Source organism: Heliconius melpomene, chromosome 18 (assembly GCF_056956725.1).
Source record: "Heliconius melpomene rosina isolate 202511_hmr_F chromosome 18, ASM5695672v1, whole genome shotgun sequence".
Taxonomy (NCBI): domain Eukaryota; kingdom Metazoa; phylum Arthropoda; class Insecta; order Lepidoptera; family Nymphalidae; genus Heliconius; species Heliconius melpomene.
The window spans coordinates 2,876,997-2,899,431 of NC_140406.1; the positions used below are offsets into that span (position 1 = coordinate 2,876,997).

At 31.3% G+C, this 22,435-nt stretch overlaps 1 protein-coding gene across 1 annotated transcript in view; it reads right to left on the reverse strand.

Annotated features, from left to right (window-relative positions):
• Positions 1 to 16,896, reverse strand: part of LOC146529189 (Kv channel-interacting protein 4-like) — an 84,397-nt gene extending 67,501 nt beyond the window's left edge. The window contains exons 1-2 of the mRNA XM_085201886.1: positions 16,738 to 16,896; positions 13,929 to 14,127 (exon numbers count right to left, since the gene is read on the reverse strand). Coding sequence (XP_085058012.1) covers positions 13,929 to 14,127; positions 16,738 to 16,896 — 358 coding nt within the window. The remainder of the gene's footprint in view (positions 1 to 13,928; positions 14,128 to 16,737) is intronic.
• Between the last annotated feature and the right edge of the window lie 5,539 nt (positions 16,897 to 22,435).

A 22,435-nucleotide genomic window follows, 5' to 3' on the forward strand; every position in this document is an offset into this window, starting at 1 on the left:
TAAAACCAGACTAACTATTGAAATATTTTCAAGTGTTAAATATTTAATTTCCTCGGGTGGGAAATGAACCCACAACCTGTCGCGTTCACAGTCATAAGCTTGCGCCCCTAGGCTACTGGCCCAGGCTCAAAAATATTTTAAAAATTATATATAAATCAATATATTTACATAAATATATAACATTTTACTTCCAATCAAGCCCTATACAATACCTATATTTAAAGCATCGACGTAACTACTACGCTCTAAGAGGGCTTTTATAAAAGAATTGTTGAAACATTGGTGTGAAGAAAGACCTACGTATAATAAGAGTTGCTGAAAAATTGCTCCCGAGTGACCGATACGAGCTTTGCGCTGGTTTTAATTGCTTTGCTTTACGCCTTTGAGGCTTTCGTGTTTGTTTTTGTTTCCGCATCAAATAATTTTCATGCAAAAGATAAAATACAGAAAAGATAAAAGATATATGTATATGAAACATTTTTTAGGCCATGTTAGAGAAATCTTTTTTTAACCACATCGCATTGATAGTTACAAAATGTTTTTTTTTCAGCTTCATGCTGTATCCTACGTATAAAACGGAGTGCCGTTCTTCACTTTATTTCACCGAATTTTGGAGTGGATGAGTAGCGGAACCTATCGCCATATTTTGCCTCCGAGTAAAGAAATGAAAATATTAATAAATAATAATTCTCTCCCCGAAAGTGGGAATAGAATCCAAAATCGTCACGTTAAAGTCACAGGCAGGGCACACACCTGCTGCGCCTCAATATAAAATTTTATTTTAATATTAAATATTTGGCTAAAATAATTTTAAGAATTTGTTATAGTAGTAAAGTAAAAGAAGGCATGATATTACTATATACGGTTAGCCTATTAAAGGGGATTCCTAGACTTTCTCGAGCAAACAAATAGGGTAGTATCTAACAGCCAGCAAGCTATTTTTTCTAGTAACTTAGCCTTGTGTCTGCTATAAATGGTGTTTGAATAAGACTCAGCACTTATACTAAGTACTCAGTTAACCTATTTTCTATATAAAGGAAAGTTATTTCATACTATTTGCTATTTTTGTCTAAAGAGAGCAAATGAGGAAAATAAAATAAATAAATAAAATCAAATGTATGGTAAATTAGTCTATACCAGCTGTTTCAAACTTTTATTTTAGTTTTGATGCCTTTAATAGTTTTCCTTTGTTAGTTTGTTAACAAAGTTCCGTTGCAATCGGCGCTCAATTTGAATAGTAAAATAAAAATATAGTTTTCAGCGCATACGCTCGCAAACTTAACTTTGTAAACTTTATTCACCTAGTGGATCTATATTTATTAAAATGATACGGAACTCCCTCGATGGGCGAGTCCGATTCGTATTTGACCGTTTTTTATATCAACTGGAAGTCCTCATCATGTTCACCAATATTTTGTAAGGCGCTATATTAATATCTTTTATAGAATAGATGTTGGATTAAAATGCTAGTATTTAACAACAGGTATTCTAATTCTAGGTTCCCCCTTCCAATCCTCCTAATTATATATATATAAATACATATATAATTATACATATATTCTATTTCTGAACCTTATGGAAGGCAAAGTCGTGATAAAGGTGCTAGTACTTAATAAATCATTTCGGGCAACAAAGGAAATTCGGTGGATTTAAAAGCGTCGTCCCATTTGTGACATTTTGCATAATTTATGCTTTGAAATTGGGTTAAAGTAAAGATGTAATTTATTCAGGGAACTTACACCTTTCTTATATATGTATATTGTACAAGCATGTATTGGTTTTAATTTTGTAAAATTTAATAAATCATAATATTTTATCTTGGCTCAGAAATTGGCATAGCAAGGTACGGAGAGTGAGCCTAGTGTTAAAAGACTCCGTTCTCATTTTCACGAGGTGGAATCGAACACACAGACGAAAAACAACAATCACTACTTAAAATTTTACTCTATATTAATTTTAAAATTTAAGCAACATGGTTGATATATTGAACCTTAATGGAAATGAATAAAAAACAAATTATAAAAGGCGCGTTAGTTAAACGTCGTTATTTTATTAAAATTGAGTAAAGATTGGAACAACCCCTTTAGGGTTTGTTCCAATCTTTACTCAATTTAGTTTAGTTTTAGGTTCAAATTAATTAAATGCCGCAGCGTAGTAATACCATTATATTATGTAAACTTGTCAGAGGAAAACTTAATTTCATCTTGTCTTATAAGAAATATACTGCTCTGAAACAGTATATTATTATGAACAAGATATTTTAAGTGTACTTTCTATAGATTTTAATTGTAGATATTTTGGTTATAACATGCTCGTAAATGTGACGATGTTAGCTAATCTATTAATGGTGGGACAAAAAATTAAATTTTAATTGGTGGTTTTCATTGATGAAAAAAATTATGATAGAATTATGAATATAATAATAATTATTGCCTTCTAAAAGTCTCATAATGTTGTGTAATGTATTACTACTTTTCGGTTTAAATAAATAAATAACATATATTCCAGGCACATGTTCACGACACAGTTAATTTCCGCGTGCTTGGTTTATCTGACGCAGATATACTACGCAACTATAAATAGCGAGATCTCGGTCTGGGCTAAAGGAAAAGGTTACGGTCAGGAAATGTGTAAACATAAAATGAGTAACGGCTTGAGAGTGATTTGCTCAAGAAATAAACTATTATGAGAGTAGACTGAATGTTGTTTCGTACAGAAATTTAACATTTTATCAAATATGTACATTTCAGATTTGTAGGTAGAGGGAAACTAATGTTAGGATACTCTGTTCTACACCTTCCGCTGAATTATCGAGGCATTGCGTGTCGAGCGGCGGAACTCAACGCCGTGGTTTTGCCTTGATACTTGGTAAATTTTAATAAATATACTCAGGGAGTGTAGGATCCACAACCACCAAGTTATAGTCACATGCTTGTGCCCCTGCGCTACAACGACCTCAATTGCTCCTATAAGATTACTACTTACGGCTTTGACAAAGTTTTAAATATATCATTAAAAAAACGGTAATTTATATGCATGGATTTTTCAGAACCGCCATAAGCATTTTTTTAATCATTAAAGCTTAATTTTGATATAAATTATACCACCACAAGTAAGAGGTTAGGTGATGACAGGGCCCTTTAAGGTGGGGCGAGCACAATGGCTTCTCTAAAGCATCTGAATGATGCCTTCATTATAGTCGCTGACGTTTCACAAATACTTGGCGAATTGTTCCGGATACTCACGCCCTAAGTCTTTTAGGAGGGCCTCCCACATACAATTAAGTGGGAGAATGTTTATACATATATAGGAAAACGAAAATTAGGGTTCAATACAAGGTTCCTTTCGAAGTTCTTCTGTGAAAGGACAATAGAAAACTTTTTTGAATATTTAGATACAAATGATTTGGGGGAAGTTACGAACTCCCAAGTTGTCGCGTCTCTGTTTGCACTGTAAATGCAAATTTTCATCTATTTTTTTCATATTTCTACTTCCATTCAATATGACAATGTTGTACCTATACTTTAATTCTGATTATATAACATCGTATCAAATTCTAACAAAAGCTCGTGAATCGCGTAATGTATAGCTTTTCTAAGGTTAAAACATTTTACGTGAAAGCTTACAAATGCTTATAAGTTTGAAACTTTCTTTAGCACAATTAGTATTATGGTTATAGTTTCGAGATTGTAACTGTTCTTGTTTTGCTATGTAAGAAATTGTGGCTTAATATATAGCATAAAACTTTTCACTATATGCTGAACATTTGTTTAAATTGAATATAAAAATGCTAGGGATTGGATTCTAATATTAAAATATAATAATATATTTTTATTAAGAAAGAAGACAAGTAGTTTTTGTTTTTCAGCATTACGCAGCGCTTCACCTACTTCGCATTACATCAGGGTAGGCAGACAGACTAGTGTAACACTTCGTTCTCCACTTTCCGCCCAAATTTCAGGCATTGAGTATTGAGTGACGGAACCTACTACTGCGATTTGTATTATATAGTGGAGAAATCACTTTTACAATAACACTCCCTACTTATTTTTCTATCTACCCTCTAAAATAACTGAATCCTAGGTAGCTATTAATTGGATAGACAAGCTTTAAGACAATAAAATAAAAAAAAAATAAGAAAACAGTACAATTTTAAAACAGTACATTCAAAGTGCAAGCTATCTAACATAGTCGTGTACGTGACCACGCGCGTCGATTTACGGTCAGCTGGTGAGAGAACATGTCTGCTGGAACAACTTATGGCAGGCTATTATTGTACCATACGTGATAGTTTAACAAGTTGTAGCTGCATGTAGCATCACCACCATCGGTGGATAGAAACGGAGAGATTGATGGATGATTGAAAATGTTAGTGATATGATTTTTATTTATGTCTTATGTGTAAAACTTATTGGGAATTGTAGAAAACTTCTCGTATGTTTGTTATAAGTATTATACATACATACATTCTTAGAAAATGGACGCTGTAATCCGATTAAAGAGTTTCAATTAAAATAAATTAAAAAATCAGCTTCACAATATTATTTAATTCGAACCAGTAGTAGTTAGATGCCCTTGTTACGCAGAGGTACGTGGGGCACGTTCGGCGGAAAGTGGGGAGTGTCTTAACACTAAGTTCCCTATGCCTATCTGGCTATATGCAAGATATAGTATAGTAGTTTCTATCACATATTAACGCGTTCAACAAAACTTCTTTAGTTTTATAATATTGGTAAAAATAATTCGTCACCTAAATTAAAGAAATTATAACAAACTAGCGACCCCCTTGCGGCTTCACCCGCTTTTACTACTGGATTATTCATATAATGTGTGTTTGCAAAGCACTTAAGATAATGTGAAAATTAATTAAACTCTAATGCAACCCGCATTTTCGTAGTTTCAATAAGGATTTTCCAATTGTTTTACTCGGCAAGGATTTTCTAGTAGGTACCGTAATTTTAAATCTGTGCTACTAATCTTTTCAAGTACTTATTAAAATATAGTTAAATGACTATTTTTAAACGGAAGAAATTATAAACAAAAGCCTACCTACTAATAACTACTACAAAAAATATGAAACCAAATATATCGCGCTGAAATAATACATTCAACTCTAATTATCCAATACGTGCAAACGCATCTAGATCTTCGTTGCTATGCCTCTATAGCGGGCGGGTTTTTTTTTCGAGTTTGTGGTTAATGTTGAAGAGGGTATTCTGTCCCTGATGAAAAGCAAGCACTACGTGGCTACCTGTGAGGAAAATTAAATAGAATGCATTGGCCGGGAATCGAACCCGGGCTGCTCGCGTGGCTGGCGAGCATTCTACCACTGAACCACCGATGACTGCTCATGACGCGCTTGTATAAGTAAAACGTCGCGGGGCGCGTTTCGCAGCAAGGATGTTTTGATATTGTAACAACTTCTAAAGTACTTATTAAAATGAAAAAACAGTAAAAGACAGTTTTGATCTACATTAAATGGCCAACGTAACTAATATACTTATTTATATGCTGAGAGTAAGGGATAAGTGAAACTTAAGTAACATACAGCTGATGTGTCAACGGCGTGATGTGTCAACAATTAAATGCGTTTTTCTCTAAAACTATTCGCAATTTCGAAATTGTGTAAAAAGCAAATTTTATCTTCGTTTAACGTACAAAATTAATAAAGTATTTTAAAGGATAAGGATTAATACCATTATGGAAATATATCCCTAACAATAAAAAATATATTGAAATTACTATTTTTAGACAGAAATGTGATCACTACACGTTATCCTTAAAAGATAAAAATATGCCATCGCGGACTTTTTTGTAGATCTTATTAAGATGAATAATACTGCAGTACATTTTTTTCATGTAGTACTTACCATTAAAGCAGCGCATGCGCGAAAGTGTCTCAACGGGTAGGACTTTATACACATTTATCTTATTTATGTTAATTTACATAAGAATGTACAAATAATGAACTATATATAAACCTTCCCTGAGAAATACTCGACCTAATGGTGAAAACCGCATAAAAATCCGTTGGGTGGTTTAGAAGAAGAAGAGTTAGAAAGTTCAGACAGACATGAAAAGCGACTTTGTTTTATAAGATATAGGATGTTCTTTATAACAGCATCAAAAATCTTTTTATTCCATATTTTATTGTAGATCCCAGATGTATCAAAAAGGCTTAGAACATCTCTATTTAATCATTTTTGAATCCACACTTATTTCATGAATTAGATTGCCAAGTAATAACGAACTCATAAAATATTTTTATAGCGAAACGTGTTCAGAATTTTCTCAACATTTATTATAAAGGCATATTATTAGAATATATATTCGGCCCAAATGTTGTAATAATGTTAAGTGAGAGAAAATTTAGACAAGAAATAAAAAAGATAGAAAGGACATAATAAAATTCTTTTGTATAATATAATTTGGCAGAAGTAATAAAAATGATTTCACAAAAACAATTGCTAACTTCGCTGGTAGCGTAACGAAATATTTGGCAAACTTCTTGAGTCACAGGGTAAAAGCCTAATAGTGTTCTACGCGAGTTTGAAAGCTTAGCTCTACTGGAACAAACAAACGTAAATTGTTTCTCGCAGAACTCAATTTAAGAGCACTTACTAGCGATTTGCCTCAGCGCCGTCACCGCCGAACGTATAGTGTTGAGTGTTCGCCGTCTGAGATTCTTCTTAAAAGAGAAGTTTTCCATATCGATGTTGACGGACATTTTGGCGTCTGAAGTTCGCCCTGAACACCTTTTGTACGCGAAGCCGCGAATATACTGGTATGTGCATATCAGTCCACATACGAAAATTAGATATAATTACATCAAACTAGGAAAGATGTAGAGATGTTTTATTAATTTTTGCTATTATGAGGTTTAAGTTCAGATTTTTTAAATACTTTTGCATTTCTGTATGTTCGTACCATTTTTTTGTACATTTTTTTGTAAATGTAAGTAGATACATATATATCTTGCTTAGTAAATAAAAATTGATATTTAATGTAAATCTACAGAAATAAAATAATGTATACCGAACGTAGCTCCCAAAAAAAAAACGGTAAGTCGGACTCGCCAACCGATGCTTCCGTACAAATTCAGAATTGTAGGGAATAGGGAAGTACAATTTATAAAAATCTACAATATGCATTCATTTTGTATGAAATTAATTACAAAATGAATATGTAATGATTTTTTCTATGAAATATTTATACATTTTCATTTTTCGAATTAAACTTATAATACAGATAAAGGAAATTATGATTTATAGTCTTGATATTGTCTGTGCTTCAAGGGACCATAGACAAAACAAGCCTTAATTATCTCCACACGAACTTGAAATAAACGGTCTTGACAGACGGACAGACCAGACAACAATGTGATCCTATAAAATATTCCGAGTTTACCTTTTCAGGTACAGAACCCTAAAAAGAACATGTTTTTTCTATAAAATAATATCATATTATTTAAATAACCAAATACTATTATTAAATTAAATAAATTCGACTCTAATCTCTCATATTCTCCGAACATTTGAGCACTTGATGAATTTAAGGCCTATTTACACTGGGTCGAGTGTGATGCGCATTGTATACAGTAGCGGACGTACGTAAACAACGGTGCTATTCTTGTACAGACGCCGGTTCCAGGTTCATTAACAGAGAACGACCTCACCCAGCCTTAGAGTATAACAATGCCGTTTCTAATTTTGTTTTACGATTATCTTCTTCATTCAACTTGGCGTATATCTTTTATTCTACAATGTTCTACAAGGAATTGTTTTACTGATAGTGTAATGGAATTGTTATTTTATTTTATTTTGATTATATTTATATTCAACTTTCTTTTTAAATTTTATGAATATTTAGAATATGAGAATTGTGTTTAGATATGGTAGATAGATTTTTCAATTTGTATAAAATCTAATAGATTAAATATGAGATATTAATCAGGCTTTTCTAATACGCATTTCCACCATTATTATTGGTATTAGCACCAGGTTCCCTCTACCTACCCTACTATATGCGGGATAGAGCGGAAAGCTAAAAAAAGTTGTTAAAAAATGTTTTGGGATTGAAAAGAAAAATGGTATAACGATTGAAATTTATCGCAAAAACAAATAACAAAAAATAAAAGAACAAAAGGTATTTACGAAGCTGTGATTGTCAGCGAGTAGGTACAAAATGTTTCTACGATACGTACCACTGAAGTACTGCCATTTTGATTAATAGTTATAAAGCTTCGATAACGAACACCATTTTTATACGATTTTTTGACGTATGACGTTATCTTTAATAGCGGAATAAAATGTATGCAAAATTTTACAATGAACATGTATCTTTTTACAAAAATATATCGATGAAAATTATTTGAATACTTTTATTTAACGTATAAAATCGTTTTTTTCATCATTTATTAATTAAAACAACGAAATAAATCCATTACTATGTATCTAATCATATATTTTTATTACAATGATTCTTGCCCTATAAATTACAATCGTTTAGCCGAATTTATATAAACATTTTGACGTCCAATATTAAACAAATATTTAACGCTTAGGTAAAACCGCGCAGATTTTTGTTAATGCCGACACATTGATGTTTAGTTAACAGCTTTACGCATGTCACTGGTGTGTTTTATTGATTTTAAGTTAAATATAAATATTAGTCTTCTAAAGCGTTATCCTAATAATATCCTTGTAAATAATGTCGTAGAATCTTTAGTAGAATCGTCTATAAATATACATTTTAATACTCTAAGCGTATATATGTATGTGTAATGTATATACATATCTATATACTAAGATGTTAGGCATTGTGTGTGGAAATGTTAACTAGACTGGAATTATTATCTATTCGGTCAGTTATATAACGCCACATACAGAAATTAATATTATGCACTTAAGTCAGAATATTCTATCCGTGGATGTGCGAACTGTTTGTACCTAGTACCTCTAGAAGCATTTAATAAAGATTATAGTAAATGGTGAATTTTATATAACTTTAATATATGTATGTATATTAATTATTTCTTTTTAGTGTCACGCTGTTGCCCGCACATATAAGCGGAGGGAACTTGGGAACCTAATATTAAGATACTCTGTTCCCATTAAGGTACTAAAGCTGCAAATGTAAAAATATTTTTAAATAAAATTGATAACTTAGACAGATTTTACGTCTTTTATCTTCTCGTGTCTTCGCGGGACAAGCCGGGACAATACAGTGTTAAAACACTTTAATTTCTATTTTTTGTGCTCATTACACTAGAGACATCTTCCATTTAATTAGGGTTCTTTCACAAAATGACACATAATTATATTTTTTATTTTCTTCTATTTCTATTTCCACACATGAGTGACAGTGAAACATAGTTTTTTCTGTGTTATCAATATTTAAAAAAAATCGTCAAGATTTTGATTTCGCATCCGAAATGCCTAAAGGGATTATCTTACTCAGTATTCATCGTCCGTCAGTCCGCCTGTCTTTAACAGAGCTGTATTTTATAAGCTCCTGCGAGCAATTGAAATTTACGAAACAATTCAATGATTCAAAGAGAATGGCCGGATATTATTTTAATATTTCAGGATAGATAAAAGTATACGACAAATATGAGAATAAAGATGGATCCTCTGCCTCTAGCGATAATATTATTAAGCCAGTTAAAATAAAACTAGAACGTCCAGCGGCATTACATCGACAACCTCAGTTTTAACATCTTTAACTATCTTTTAAATTTTATCTATATTGTTTCTGTGTAATTTACTTAGCTCTCTCGAGGCGTCGCTTTGTCTCGTTATCCATTTACTCTTGCATAATACATCTTATTCAGCATTATTCAAGTATTCCTCTTTATTTCAAGCTCATATCGTTAAATCACGTTTTATGGTTATATATATTATACAAGAGTTAGTGGAAACTGGTATATTTTGTCTTAGTTTAGTTTTCCTATTACTAATAGTTTAATTAAAAGAAAATTGACAGAGTAATGGATATTGAACAGACGTTTTAATTATACTTGTTAAAGAAAATGTACACCTCCTTATTTGTTATCAAAGGACTAAGGATAATTAAAAGACTGGGACAAGACTATAAAAAGTATTAGATTGTTTTTATGTAGGTATGTATAAATTAAATATAAATAATAGAAAATATATTTCTTTTTACACTCAATTACAACACTTTTAATTAATTTAATTTTGGATAATCATGAAAATTATTCCAAGGTCTGTATCCATACCCATATTATAAATTCGAAAGTAACTTTGCCTGTCTGTCTGTCTGCCTGTCTGTCTGTCTGTCTGTCTTTTACGCAATCAGGGCCAAACCGCTAATTAAATTTTTCTCATATTTGTAATATTTTCGATATATACAAATATATTAAAATATTTATTAATTTGACATGCAATTTATTCCGCCATGTTAATAACAACCGTCGGTGCTAAGCAACGATTTGCAAAGTTTGTTGTTAGAAAACGTCACCAAAAATGAGCTTGCTTAACGCATCTCTCTATTGAAAACTGAAAATAATTTCATAAATATATTTAATAAATATAGTTAGTATAGTTGAAGCGGGCGCAGCCGCGTTCGGGTCCACTTGTATTATAATAAGTGAGTAGTTGTCATTTAATGCCAGTACCCAAGCGATGGAATAGTTTACGGCGGACCAGTGGGTCATACGACGTGACCTCAGCCATCTGGGTTTATTGGCGCGTTTGACTCCGTCCACACTGGGTTTATTGTTATAACACTTTTACGTGGATTGTTCGGGCCCAAGTATTGCTATTCTTATAGAGGAAGACTTTAATTAAACTAATTATATTTGTTATATCACTATGAAACGAACCTTTAGATGTATATTTGTTTTAAGACTAAAACTCACGTTATTTGACAATGTAATATTGGTAATTTAACAAAATTAATGCTTTTAGTACTCTTCAACATATTGTTTTCGTCACAAGAATCAGTAACTGCTTTTAAAATTTGTCAACAGCCATTTGCAATTGACAAAGGTAACTACTGAAATGTAATTAGTAAATATCTACAGGTAACACATACAGTATATATAGGTGCAGGGGAAATTTCATTAATTCCAATTTGTGAAGTTTGATAGAAACTTTGGTGGCACGTTTCGTTTGAGGCAGGCTTGTACGAAATTGTTCATCAGATCCACTCAAATACAGAATAAGGGGCACACGAAAATTCGAACGATTTAACTGAGTTTCGATAGTTTATAGGGAACCTGATTAATGGGAACTTTTGATTCAATTACTACATCTTGATATTATTTAATCAATGGCTTTATAAATTTATACAGTAAAATAACTATAATTTGTCTATATAGATATAGTAATATTTGTACTAGTCATATTGTCTAGTCAGTATAGAAATGAAAATATTTATTCTAATATGGTATTAAAGTTCTTAAAAGTTAAGTACGAGAAAGATACGAACGGCTCAGTCGAGCTTTCTGAGCGCTATGCAAGGATATCTCTACTAGATACTAGTAAGTATCTTTTTACTACAGTATTACGATAGTCTATTTACAAAGTAACAAAAATTTCAAAATATATTGTATATTCTTTAGTATGGAAAATGCTTGACGAAACAGCGGAACGTAGATAACAAGTGTAAAAATTGGGACGTAAGGTCAGCTTTTAGTGCTCCCAAAATAAACTATGAGTGTTAAAGTAGCGCAGAAACTTAGTCAAAACAATTTGAACAGTAGTCGTCCTCGTAGTTCCAAATGTAATGAAAAAACTGTACAAAACATTCTCTGAATGAAATGTTTTTTTGGAGCTGACTGCGCTTCTACGGACCTAACTCTTTTCTTTTGGAGGTTTACTTTTTCCTTTTCCCCAAACTTTTTGCTCTTTACCAAACTGTATTTTTGAGTTCTTACTATCATTAATGTTGCTAACTTTGTTTGGAAAACATTTTCACTTGCTCTACTTAATTTGTTCACACAACTGATTTCTTTGCGGCTATTTCTTTTTCTGGGCTTGTGCAGGATGTTGAAAGTTTTGGAATGTCTTTTTTTCTATGGAAAAAGGACAAGGCAAACGGGCGTTTGGGTCACCTGGTGGTGATCACCGCTCACGACCCCGTGCAGCACCAGAGGAGCTAGAGGTGCGTTGCCAGCCTGTTCTCTGTTTATATTATGATTTTTTTAGGTTTTCAGTGTATCCTGCACATAGCAGGGTAGGCAGAGGGAGCATGAGAACCTAATGTTGATACTCTCCGTTCTCCACACTTCGTCGAATTATTGAGGAATTGCGTGGCGGAACTCAACGCCGGATTTTACCTCGTTACCAGAACGAGGAAATGGATATGTTTAATATTTCATTCCCTGAATTGGAATCGAACTCACAACCGTCACGTTTAAAGTCGCGCACTTGTGCCTTCTGCGATAAATTTATAACTATTGTTAACTATGAATATATCTCCGTGTGTATACAACACAATGCGCTATTGAGTGGGTTTGTGCTATGACGCCAATCATTTGCAACTCGACGACGCGTCTAGACTACTCTTGGCTTTATTTCAACTTTTGACTTTCAGGACACATTTAAATATGAACTAAATTATCGTATTAATGACAAATTTAAACTTTTTCTCGAATATTAATTTTATTAAGACCATTTTTCTAAAATAAGTCTTTCCGAAGTATTAAGCTGAAATAACTAGTCACACTATGACCTGAATTGTGAATAAAATAATAAATAATAACTAATTTGACGTAAGATAAGAAACCAATCTGGGACTTAAAACAAAATTTATTGCATTATCATGTAAATTTGTATGTTTAGTAATTCAAGACTGTTTTTATGCGCATAATATACGAGTAATATGTATATGTGTACAATATATATGATCTTAATTTGAATTATGAGTATTCTACATCTTTATAGTATGTAATATATATGTAATCAAAAATTATTCCTCCTAGCTACCTTTCATAAAATAGCAGTAACATTAAAAATTATGAGGCTAGAGTAAGGGTGTGACTTGAGCTTGCGGCAAAATATATTATTTTTAGCACGATAGCGTTTATGAGGATATAACAGTTGTAATTATGAAAGAAAGTTTTACAGGTTGGCTGGAAATATAATAGTTATGCGTGAAAGCTTCTTTAAATTTATATTATTATTTTTGCGTAAAAGAAAGAACAAGTTAAATTTAAATGTTTGAAGTATCCTAACTAAATATTAAAGATATTAGTAAACAATGTCTGATTCTATAAACAATTAGGAAATATTAACAGCACAACAGAGACAATTTTCATTTTATAAATAGATATTAATGATCAGTTAATATTATAATTCATTGCCAAGCAAGATTAATCTACTTAAAATTCATAATCGAATCACGCAGAAGTTCCCTATTACATACTAAGAGGAATTCCTTGTTACTGTCATTTTCAATTTCAGTCAGGGTTAACCCTTTATTAGTATCAAACAGTTATTATTTGAGACTGTTTTATTAAAATTTTTGATATTTTAGATTTAAAGTAAATATTTAATTTAAAATTCAATGTAAACCATTAGAAATAGGAAAAACAGAAGATGCGAGAGTATATGTTTTTTTCAATATTTATACATTTTATCAGATACTACAAGCTCAGCACATAAAGTTTCTAATGGGTACGTTAGTAAACATCAAAAATGATAGTTAATAAAAAAAACGAGAAAAAATATATTGTTTGTAATATACATTAAAATATATTTAGTAATAATTGTTAAAGCTTACTTTCAATCAAACAAATCATGTGTAAATTCACACGCCATATAAGTAACTCTATATATCCTATTGAACAACCTATTACTATTTCAATTCAAATTCAAACCAACCTAACAAATTTAATAAATATCTCTATCAGCAACTTCATCTACATTCCCACAATAACTCAATTAATAAGCAAATATTACCAAGAGCAAACTTGACGCCGGTCCAGGCGGTGCGCACGTAGTGGAGGACCCGGCGGTAGAGAGGGCGCGGGCGCCGGCGGCGGGCGGGCGCCTCGTCGGGCGCGGGCGGCGCCTCCGCATCGCCCGCACCCGCACGGCCGTCCTCCGGCGACGCCGTCTTGCGGACCCAGCTTTGCAAGCCCCTGCTATTTCTATTGTGCTATTATAACATGACACACGCTGTTTTTGTTGTTTCCATTCGAATTCACTATTCACATTTAATTTTTTTAAGCTTGTTCTCACTGTTTTTGGTTGTTTTCGTTTTTTTTTAAATTACACTTACATCACTTTAGTCACTTTTTGCACTGATATGCAATTCTAAAGTAGAATTTAATATTCGTTTATCATATTTTTTTATGTCAGGTAAAAAAAATACTCGCACAGTACACTTTAATTTGTTAGGTTTTAGTTGGAGATAAAATTTTTAATTAAGCATGAGGCAAGCGACAGAGAAAAATGCAGCCGTAAATCTGTGGACAAAGAAAATATTTTTTGTTAGTTTTGTAAGCGACACACAAGAAGGACTCACATAAACAAATTAGAACTGCGAGCTTAACGTATATTCTTATTTAATAGAAAGATTTTTAGTTAAATAGAAAGCAAGAAAAAATTAAATAAAATTATTAGTGTTGAAACTTTGTAAATTTTTGGCTTGGTTTGGTATGGTCGCCAAAAAATACGATGTTAGATGTTAATTTCGATTATTCATTAATTTGGTTTATAAATTGAGGTAGTGATAATGAATTTATTTTATTTAAACATATATATATACTTTTAATATCATCACAAAATATAAATACAAACTTAAATTAATAATTACAATAATACCATCTACATTATATCTATACTAACTTACATATTAGTTTCACTCTATATAAAATGTTTGTAAGCACAAGCAACATGTTAGAACAGTTTGAAGTTCGAGTTATGACTTATTCAAATTGAAAGTCATGTATACTTTGGCCGTTATGAATAAAGCGGTGGGGTTCGGTTGTTTGTTTCGGATTTGCATTAGAATTAGATTTTAGCGTCGCGCACGTAAATGAATGGCACGTACGTTAGTTATCCCATCATTAGTTCCAAAGTGGTATAACCCGTATTTAGTACCGGAATTACTTTATATTTTATGTATAAATTTCTTTATATAATGGATTATTATTTATTAAATTCAAATTCAAAATATTCTTTATTCAAATAGGCAATTATTATAAGCACTTTTGAGTCGTCGAATGAACATATAAACAAAAAGCTACCACCGCACCGGTTCGGAAGGCAGTTCTAGTAACAGGCATTAATCAATATTTTCATTTCTTCGCTCTAGCACCAAAGGAAAAGGCGTTGAGTCCACCGCTAAACTCGTAATGTCACGAAAACTTCGGCGGAAAGTGGGAGTGTCTTAACTCTAGGTTTCCTCTGGCTATCCTGCTGTATACGGGATACAGCGTGAAGCTAATAGAAAAAAAATATATTTCTTTTAAAAGATAAAAGTAGATATCCATATTAATCCAATATTAGAAATTTCCTAAAAAAAAAGATTGTATTAGGTCAATTTTGTTCAGGCAGTGATATATGTACATATGTGACTTTGGTAAAAAAATGAATCACGTGACCATCCATGCAATCACAATTACTGGAGTTTGCTCCGATCTGAGCACATATTGTACGTGTTTGACTTTAATATTCCGATTGGACGCGCACGTTCACATATATCTATGTTAAATAAAATATATATTGTATTGTATTGACATTTATAGGTCACAGTTATTTGAAATTAACTTTAAATGGTAACATTTTAGAGAGCTATTTTTAAAATACGTTAAATTAAAGGAATATTCATTTACCAAACTTCCATGTAGGAAACTTCATCTCAAAAATCATAATTATTGAAGTTCAGTGGTTACCTTAAAATATAAAATTTCCTTATTTATCTCTTTAAGTAGTGTAATGTATTAAAAAATATAAAAAATAATGCTTTTCTTTTTCCACACAATTCAATACTATATTTAGAAATAACTATAGATATATTTAAATTCTTTTAAATAGAAAATATTATTAAATAACGTTTCACCTGTCTCTGTAAAGCTGCTAGGCATTTCCGTTTCAGTTTACTGAGCGGCGTCTACGTGACACACAGACGTTGGAAATACGATCTCACCGGAAAAATGCGTGCGAAGCGTGATGATGGCAAACGTTATAAGTGAAACAAAGCAAAGTTGATTTGAATAGAAATATAATAAAGAAAAAATCACATTCATACATTTTCCACACAAAAAGAAACAACCTATATGAAGGTATAACTAGTAGAAATACAATAAAAGCTACTAACATCCTCGCGGAAATAGGAATATTACGTCAGAATGTACAAAATGTGTTATTATATTATGAAGTCCCGAAATATCGTCGATAAAGGAAATGATGACTCGGGGAAAAATAAAAGAGATATCATATCGTAGCGTCAGGCTGTCCAATTTTTGTATACTGACTGATGTCCTTATAATTGGTATTTAAAATACTTAGTAGCTATGTAACTTACAAATAAGTCCTGAAAAGTTCATAATAGAAACAAATTCATATAAAAAATAATCTAGCAGTATAAAACTAAAATTACAGCTCCATACAAAACTATTCTGAGGGCATGCTAGTTTTATTTCTAAGGGACAATAGTCCCGTCGAGAGCATCCACCTATAAACTTTTACCACACGCAATGCTGCAAAGAAAACTAAACCTTATTCCAAAGCAAAAGTGCTGTAACGAAACGCAGCAAAAAACCTTGTGGAAACGTAACTTAGACCATGCATCACTGTCACCATGGTGCGATGGAAACGAAAGGATGCTTCGTAATAACCTGTGAAATGAACGTTTGATGACCACTCCTGCTTCAGGAAATAAATAGCAGTTACCAAGTTTAGTGGCATGGAATAATGACATGCTTAAAGTTGATTGTGGCGATTAAACTTTGTGATGAAAGCTAAGGATTGGGAAACTTTTCCTAATTTTATAGGCCATTATAAAATTATTAATCTCCTCTATGCCAGCTTTTGAGTTTAATAAAGCGTTTCCAGAACTAAAAGTACAGGCCTAAAAATAAAATTTTAAAAAGTCTGCAGCATATATGCGGGCAATCGTCAGATTTTCCTTTTTAATTAAGAACATTTAGGGTATGTACCAAGTATACATAAAATAATTAGAACTCATATCTAAGTATATAACGAAAATGAATTTTTGGTTGAAAATTGAAATATCTATTTTATTGTTTCACAATTTTACACAAGTCAGTCAATAAATATTTTAACTTCTAGTTAAATGAGTTTAGTGAATGGATTTAACTACTATTGAGAAGATTTAGCTTCAGTAAAAAGTTTTAAAAACAAAACTTACATAGGGATAATTTTAATAAAACATTAGTGAAAAGAGAAACTGTTGCAATATTCAAAGAACGTTAAGAGCACTTAAAAGATTAGGTGCAAATCCGGGTTTTCAATAAAAGAAAATAAAAGGTAAAAAAGACTTTTACTGTCTCACAGCAGGCCAACGGAATGCCGACAAGTCTGACCTACATTATGTAGCAACACTGGTCGGAAACTGTTCGAAACTCAGTTAAGTGGAAAACCGCAGTTAGCTTTTACCAAATAGCAATATAATGAAATTATGAAAATAATGAAAATAAATATTATTTTTCAATCTTTATTATAACTATTGTTCATAGGAAGAAACTGTATAATTATTTATGAATAAAAAAAAATAAAAAAAAAATAAAATTCGAATGCATACTAGTAAATAGAAAAAGCAATTTTGTACTTGAACTTTAACTGGAAGTTTGAACTATTGGTAGTTCATTAGGATGAAAAATCTGGACCCATTTAAATAAATTTTACTCGTGAAAATGAAGAATCCCCATTATCAATGAACATGTGTAGTGTAATATGCATATATTATGTACATATTACACATGTACCTACATATACCGAATTAATATTTTTTTATAACCTATATGTAATTATTTAGAAATCTACTAACTACTATTTAATACTAGCCTACGTTCAATTCTTTATATGTTTTAATAGGTATTTTCCTTTCTTAAGTGTGAAATAAAAATGGAAAAAACATTACGACATACACATTTTCTTTGACAATATATGTTTTTAATTCATTAATATTATTTCCAAATAAATAAATTATCTTCTTATATTACATTCTCAGTTATACTTTTAGAAGCTATAGAATTGCATGAAGCATAGCTTATAAAAATATTTATCAAATTAATTTTTAAAATACGGGTCGCAGAAGCAGCGCAGTTTACAGTTGCGAGGGAAAGCAAACATTTCTCGAACTTTTATATAAACGTACAGGAAACTAATAAAACTATCTCAACTTCCCACAACTTTACTCTTTGATATAATTTTGGGTCACATTTATTAATGTTTCAATTTTATTTTAATTAAGAACTACTAACAAGACTGCCTTACTTATATAGCAAATTGTAAAGTGACAATTAATTAAAAATATTAAAATATTTTAATTATAAGTTGTTCGTTCGTGACGCAGGGCATAAGTGTTTGATTATAAACACGACTGTTTATGAATTCGATCCTGAATTCAGTGGAAAGTGGGGAACGGAGTGACCTAACACTTGGTTCCCTCTGCATACCCTGCTGTCTGCGGGATATTGTGTGAAGCTGATTTATTTTTTTTAAATATAAATAGTAAATTATAATTTAATATTTTTAGTTCTATGTTGTTCTATTTCTCAAGACACTCCATTCTCCGCTTTTTATTGGATTTATATTAAAGACTGGCACACAGATGTGCCAGCACACCTAACTGAAGAAATTTAATAGTGTAGTTAAATTATTAAAAAAATATGAAATGCTGCTTTAACAAGATATGTGATGAAAATCATAAGCGTTTTCATATAAAAAAAGATTGATGATCGACGGAGAAAGTCGAAAGAGAACCTTAAGAGTTTAGTTAAACTATAAGAAATAATGATTTAAAAAAGCTTCATTACTCAAAGGCTATTTATTCAAAATCAATAGTCTCCTTTGTAAATTTCATAGTAATATTGAAAGCTAATTATGTTCGTTTTCCTTTTAACAAACATCGATGAGCATATCCCTTGTGAACTATGAAAGTTAATCATTATTCGTATAAAATGTTTACATCATAATTTAAATATTAATGAGGTAAGTGTGCTGAACATAATAATACTTAGACTACTTTAAATAACTTTACCGACTATTTTCTGCGTCTTTAACTAGTTTAATTTAAATATATATATTTTACTAAATAAAATTTAAAAGTATCAGTGATGGTAAGCGTCCTGTTTATCATATAAAATACCTTTGTTACAGCTAAAAGAACGTAAAAACTTGACGTCAAGACATTGGAGAACAATCTAATTTGTCGCGAAATAAAGAGTAATGGGCAACTTGTCACAAACTTCAGACTTGTTTGTATTAGATTTGTTGTCAAGATAAATATGAGTGCCACCAGAGCTGGGAGTATATATATATATATAATACTGTAATGAAAGACAAAACGTATTATTTTTAATGTATTTAAGGAAATAGAAACTTTAAACTCAATATTTTTGAGTGCTGCTAAAGTTTAAATAGTTTAATGAAGTTGCTTAGTTAACTTGGAAGACTATATATATATATATAATACTGTAATGAAAGACAAAACGTATTATTTTTAATGTATTTAAGGAAATAGAAACTTTAAACTCAATATTTTTGAGTGCTGCTAAAGTTTAAATAGTTTAATGAAGTTGCTTAGTTAACTTGGAAGTTAAGTAATTGTAAGATCTAATTTAAGCTATTTCCCGGCTCTGGTAATATCAGGCGTGGCGTTGAGTTCCGTAAAAAACAAACTTAAAATTTTAGGTAATTTAAATATTCAGTGAAATAAAACTTACAATCTAAGTATTTGAAGCTCATCTGACCAGTTGTTTAAACCTGAAAATAAAAGAATAAATAATTGTAAATCATTATCATTTATCATTACATTTATATATCAAGATTTATGAAAAATAAATTGAAATGACAATAGAAAGTAAGATAGGTACTAAAAACGTTTAATAAGTAAAAAAATATATAAACATATTTTTATTTTAATGTTACCAAGTAAAAAAAAAGCAGAACAATTATAAATAACAGCAAATATCACAAGCAAATGTCCTTGGGAGTTGTTGAAAGAAAAGAAATTTTGTAAAGAATTCCCAAAACACTCAAACTTAGAGACGAATTGTGAAATACAATTTATTCAAATATAAAAATTAGTCTAACTTTGTGTATAATGAAGCTGTTTTACGGTAATTTTCATAAAAATATTTTTTAAAAAGTTGATTTTTACTGAAAATCTTAAAGATCTTTGACGGAATCTTTTAAGACTACCGTCAAATTTGTTTTTTTAATGATACTCATTCTTATACCTGAGGCTGAAAATTACCATGGATCTGTGTCAAGTTTTGTGTAGAAATTTATGTATAGACTATATAACTGAAGTAAGTTTTTTTATTTATTTATTTATAAATCAACTAGCGACCCAATTGCGGCTTCGCCCGCTTTTACTACTGGATTATTCATATAATGTATGTTTGCAAAGCACTTAAGATAATGTGAAAATTAATTAAACCCTAATGCAACCCGCATTTTCGTAGTTTTAATAAGGATTTTCCAATTGTTTTACACAGCAAGGATTTTTTAGTAGGTACCGTAATTTTATATCTGTGATACTAATCTTTTCAAGTACTTATTAAAATATATTTAAATTACTATTTTTAGATAGTTAAATGACATTAAATAATACATTCAACTCGAATTATCCAATACGTGCAAACGCATCTAAATCTTCGTTGCTATAAAGGCAGGCGGGTTTTTTTTTTTCGAGCTTGTGGTTAATGCTGAAGAGGGTATTCTGTCCCTGATGAAAAGCAAGCATTACGTGGCTGCCTGTGACGAAAATTAAATAGAATGCATCGGCCGGGAATTGAACCCGGGCTGCCCGCGTGGCAGGCGAGCATTCTACCACTGAACCACTGATGCGTGTAAGGCAGGCGGACTCGCTTGTATAAGTATAACGTCGCGAGGCGCGTTTCGCAGCAAGGATTTTTTGATATTGTAACAACTTCTAAAGTACTTATTAAAATGAAAAACAGAAAAGACAGTTTTGATCTACATTAAATGGCCAACGTAGCTAATATGCTTATTTATATGCTGAGTAAGGGATAAGTGAAACTTGACTCGATACAGTTGATGTGTGAACGGCGTGATGTGTCAATAATTAAATGCGTTTTTCTCTAAAACTATTCGCAATTTCGAAATAGTTTAAAAAGAAAATTTTATCTTCGTTTAACGTAGAAATTTAATAAAGTATTTTAAAGGATAAGGATTAATACCATTATGGAAAAATATCCCTCACAATAAAAAATATATTGAAATTACAATTTTTAGACAGAAATATGATCACTACACGTTATTCTTAAAAGATACGAATATGCTCTCGCGGACTTTTTTGTAGATCTTATTAAGAGGAACAATACTCCTGTACATTTTTTTCATGTAGTATTTACCATTAAAGCAGCGCATGCGCCAAAGTGTCTCAGCGGGTAGGACTTTATACACATTTATCGTATTTATGTTAATTTACATAAGAATGTACAAATAATAAACTATATATAAACCTTTCCTGAGAAATACTCGATCTAATGGTGAAAACCACATCCAAATCCGTTGGGTGGTTTAGAAGAAGAAGAGTTAGAAAGTTCAGACAGACACAAAAAGTGACTTTGTTTTATAAGATATAGGATAACCGAGACAAACGATAAAAACAATATTTAAACTCACAAAATTGTAAACACGTCTAGTGCGGGAAACAAAAAAGCGACAGCTGATTTAAAAACAATTTACTAGAGAGTAGTTTTAATACAATTTATCAAGCAGACGAAACTTTTGAAAAACGATGGCAAATGCAATCTCCTTCCTCTGATGCTGCTTGAAAAATTTTAACATTTAAAAATATACGGAGCGAACCGCGGGCGTCGCAAGGATGTATGTCAAGGGACTTTAGAGGCACTCGAGGCGCCGAGGCAGCGTCGAGTCGCCAATTATTGCTCGCACTCACGAGTTACTCGCCTCTCGTGCTTCAATGTTTTAATCTTTTTATAGTTTATCACACTGGCGTTTTTAATTTAATTAAAATTGTACTATTTAGATAGTAAGTGTTAGAACATGGCTGAAAGATAAATACGTAGAGACGTTGTTGGTACATATTGTAAAGAAATATAATTAAAAGAAATACTCAGTAGAGGCAAAATAGCGGCTGTTATTTTTGATTTAACTTTTGCTTATATTGCAACAGCTCGTTCGTAACTAAAAAAGCAATGCCTCAACCTTAGAAAATATTTATGTAATCTAAAACTTTTTCAGAACAACACCGCAAAATATGGATCGTATAATAAAGTATA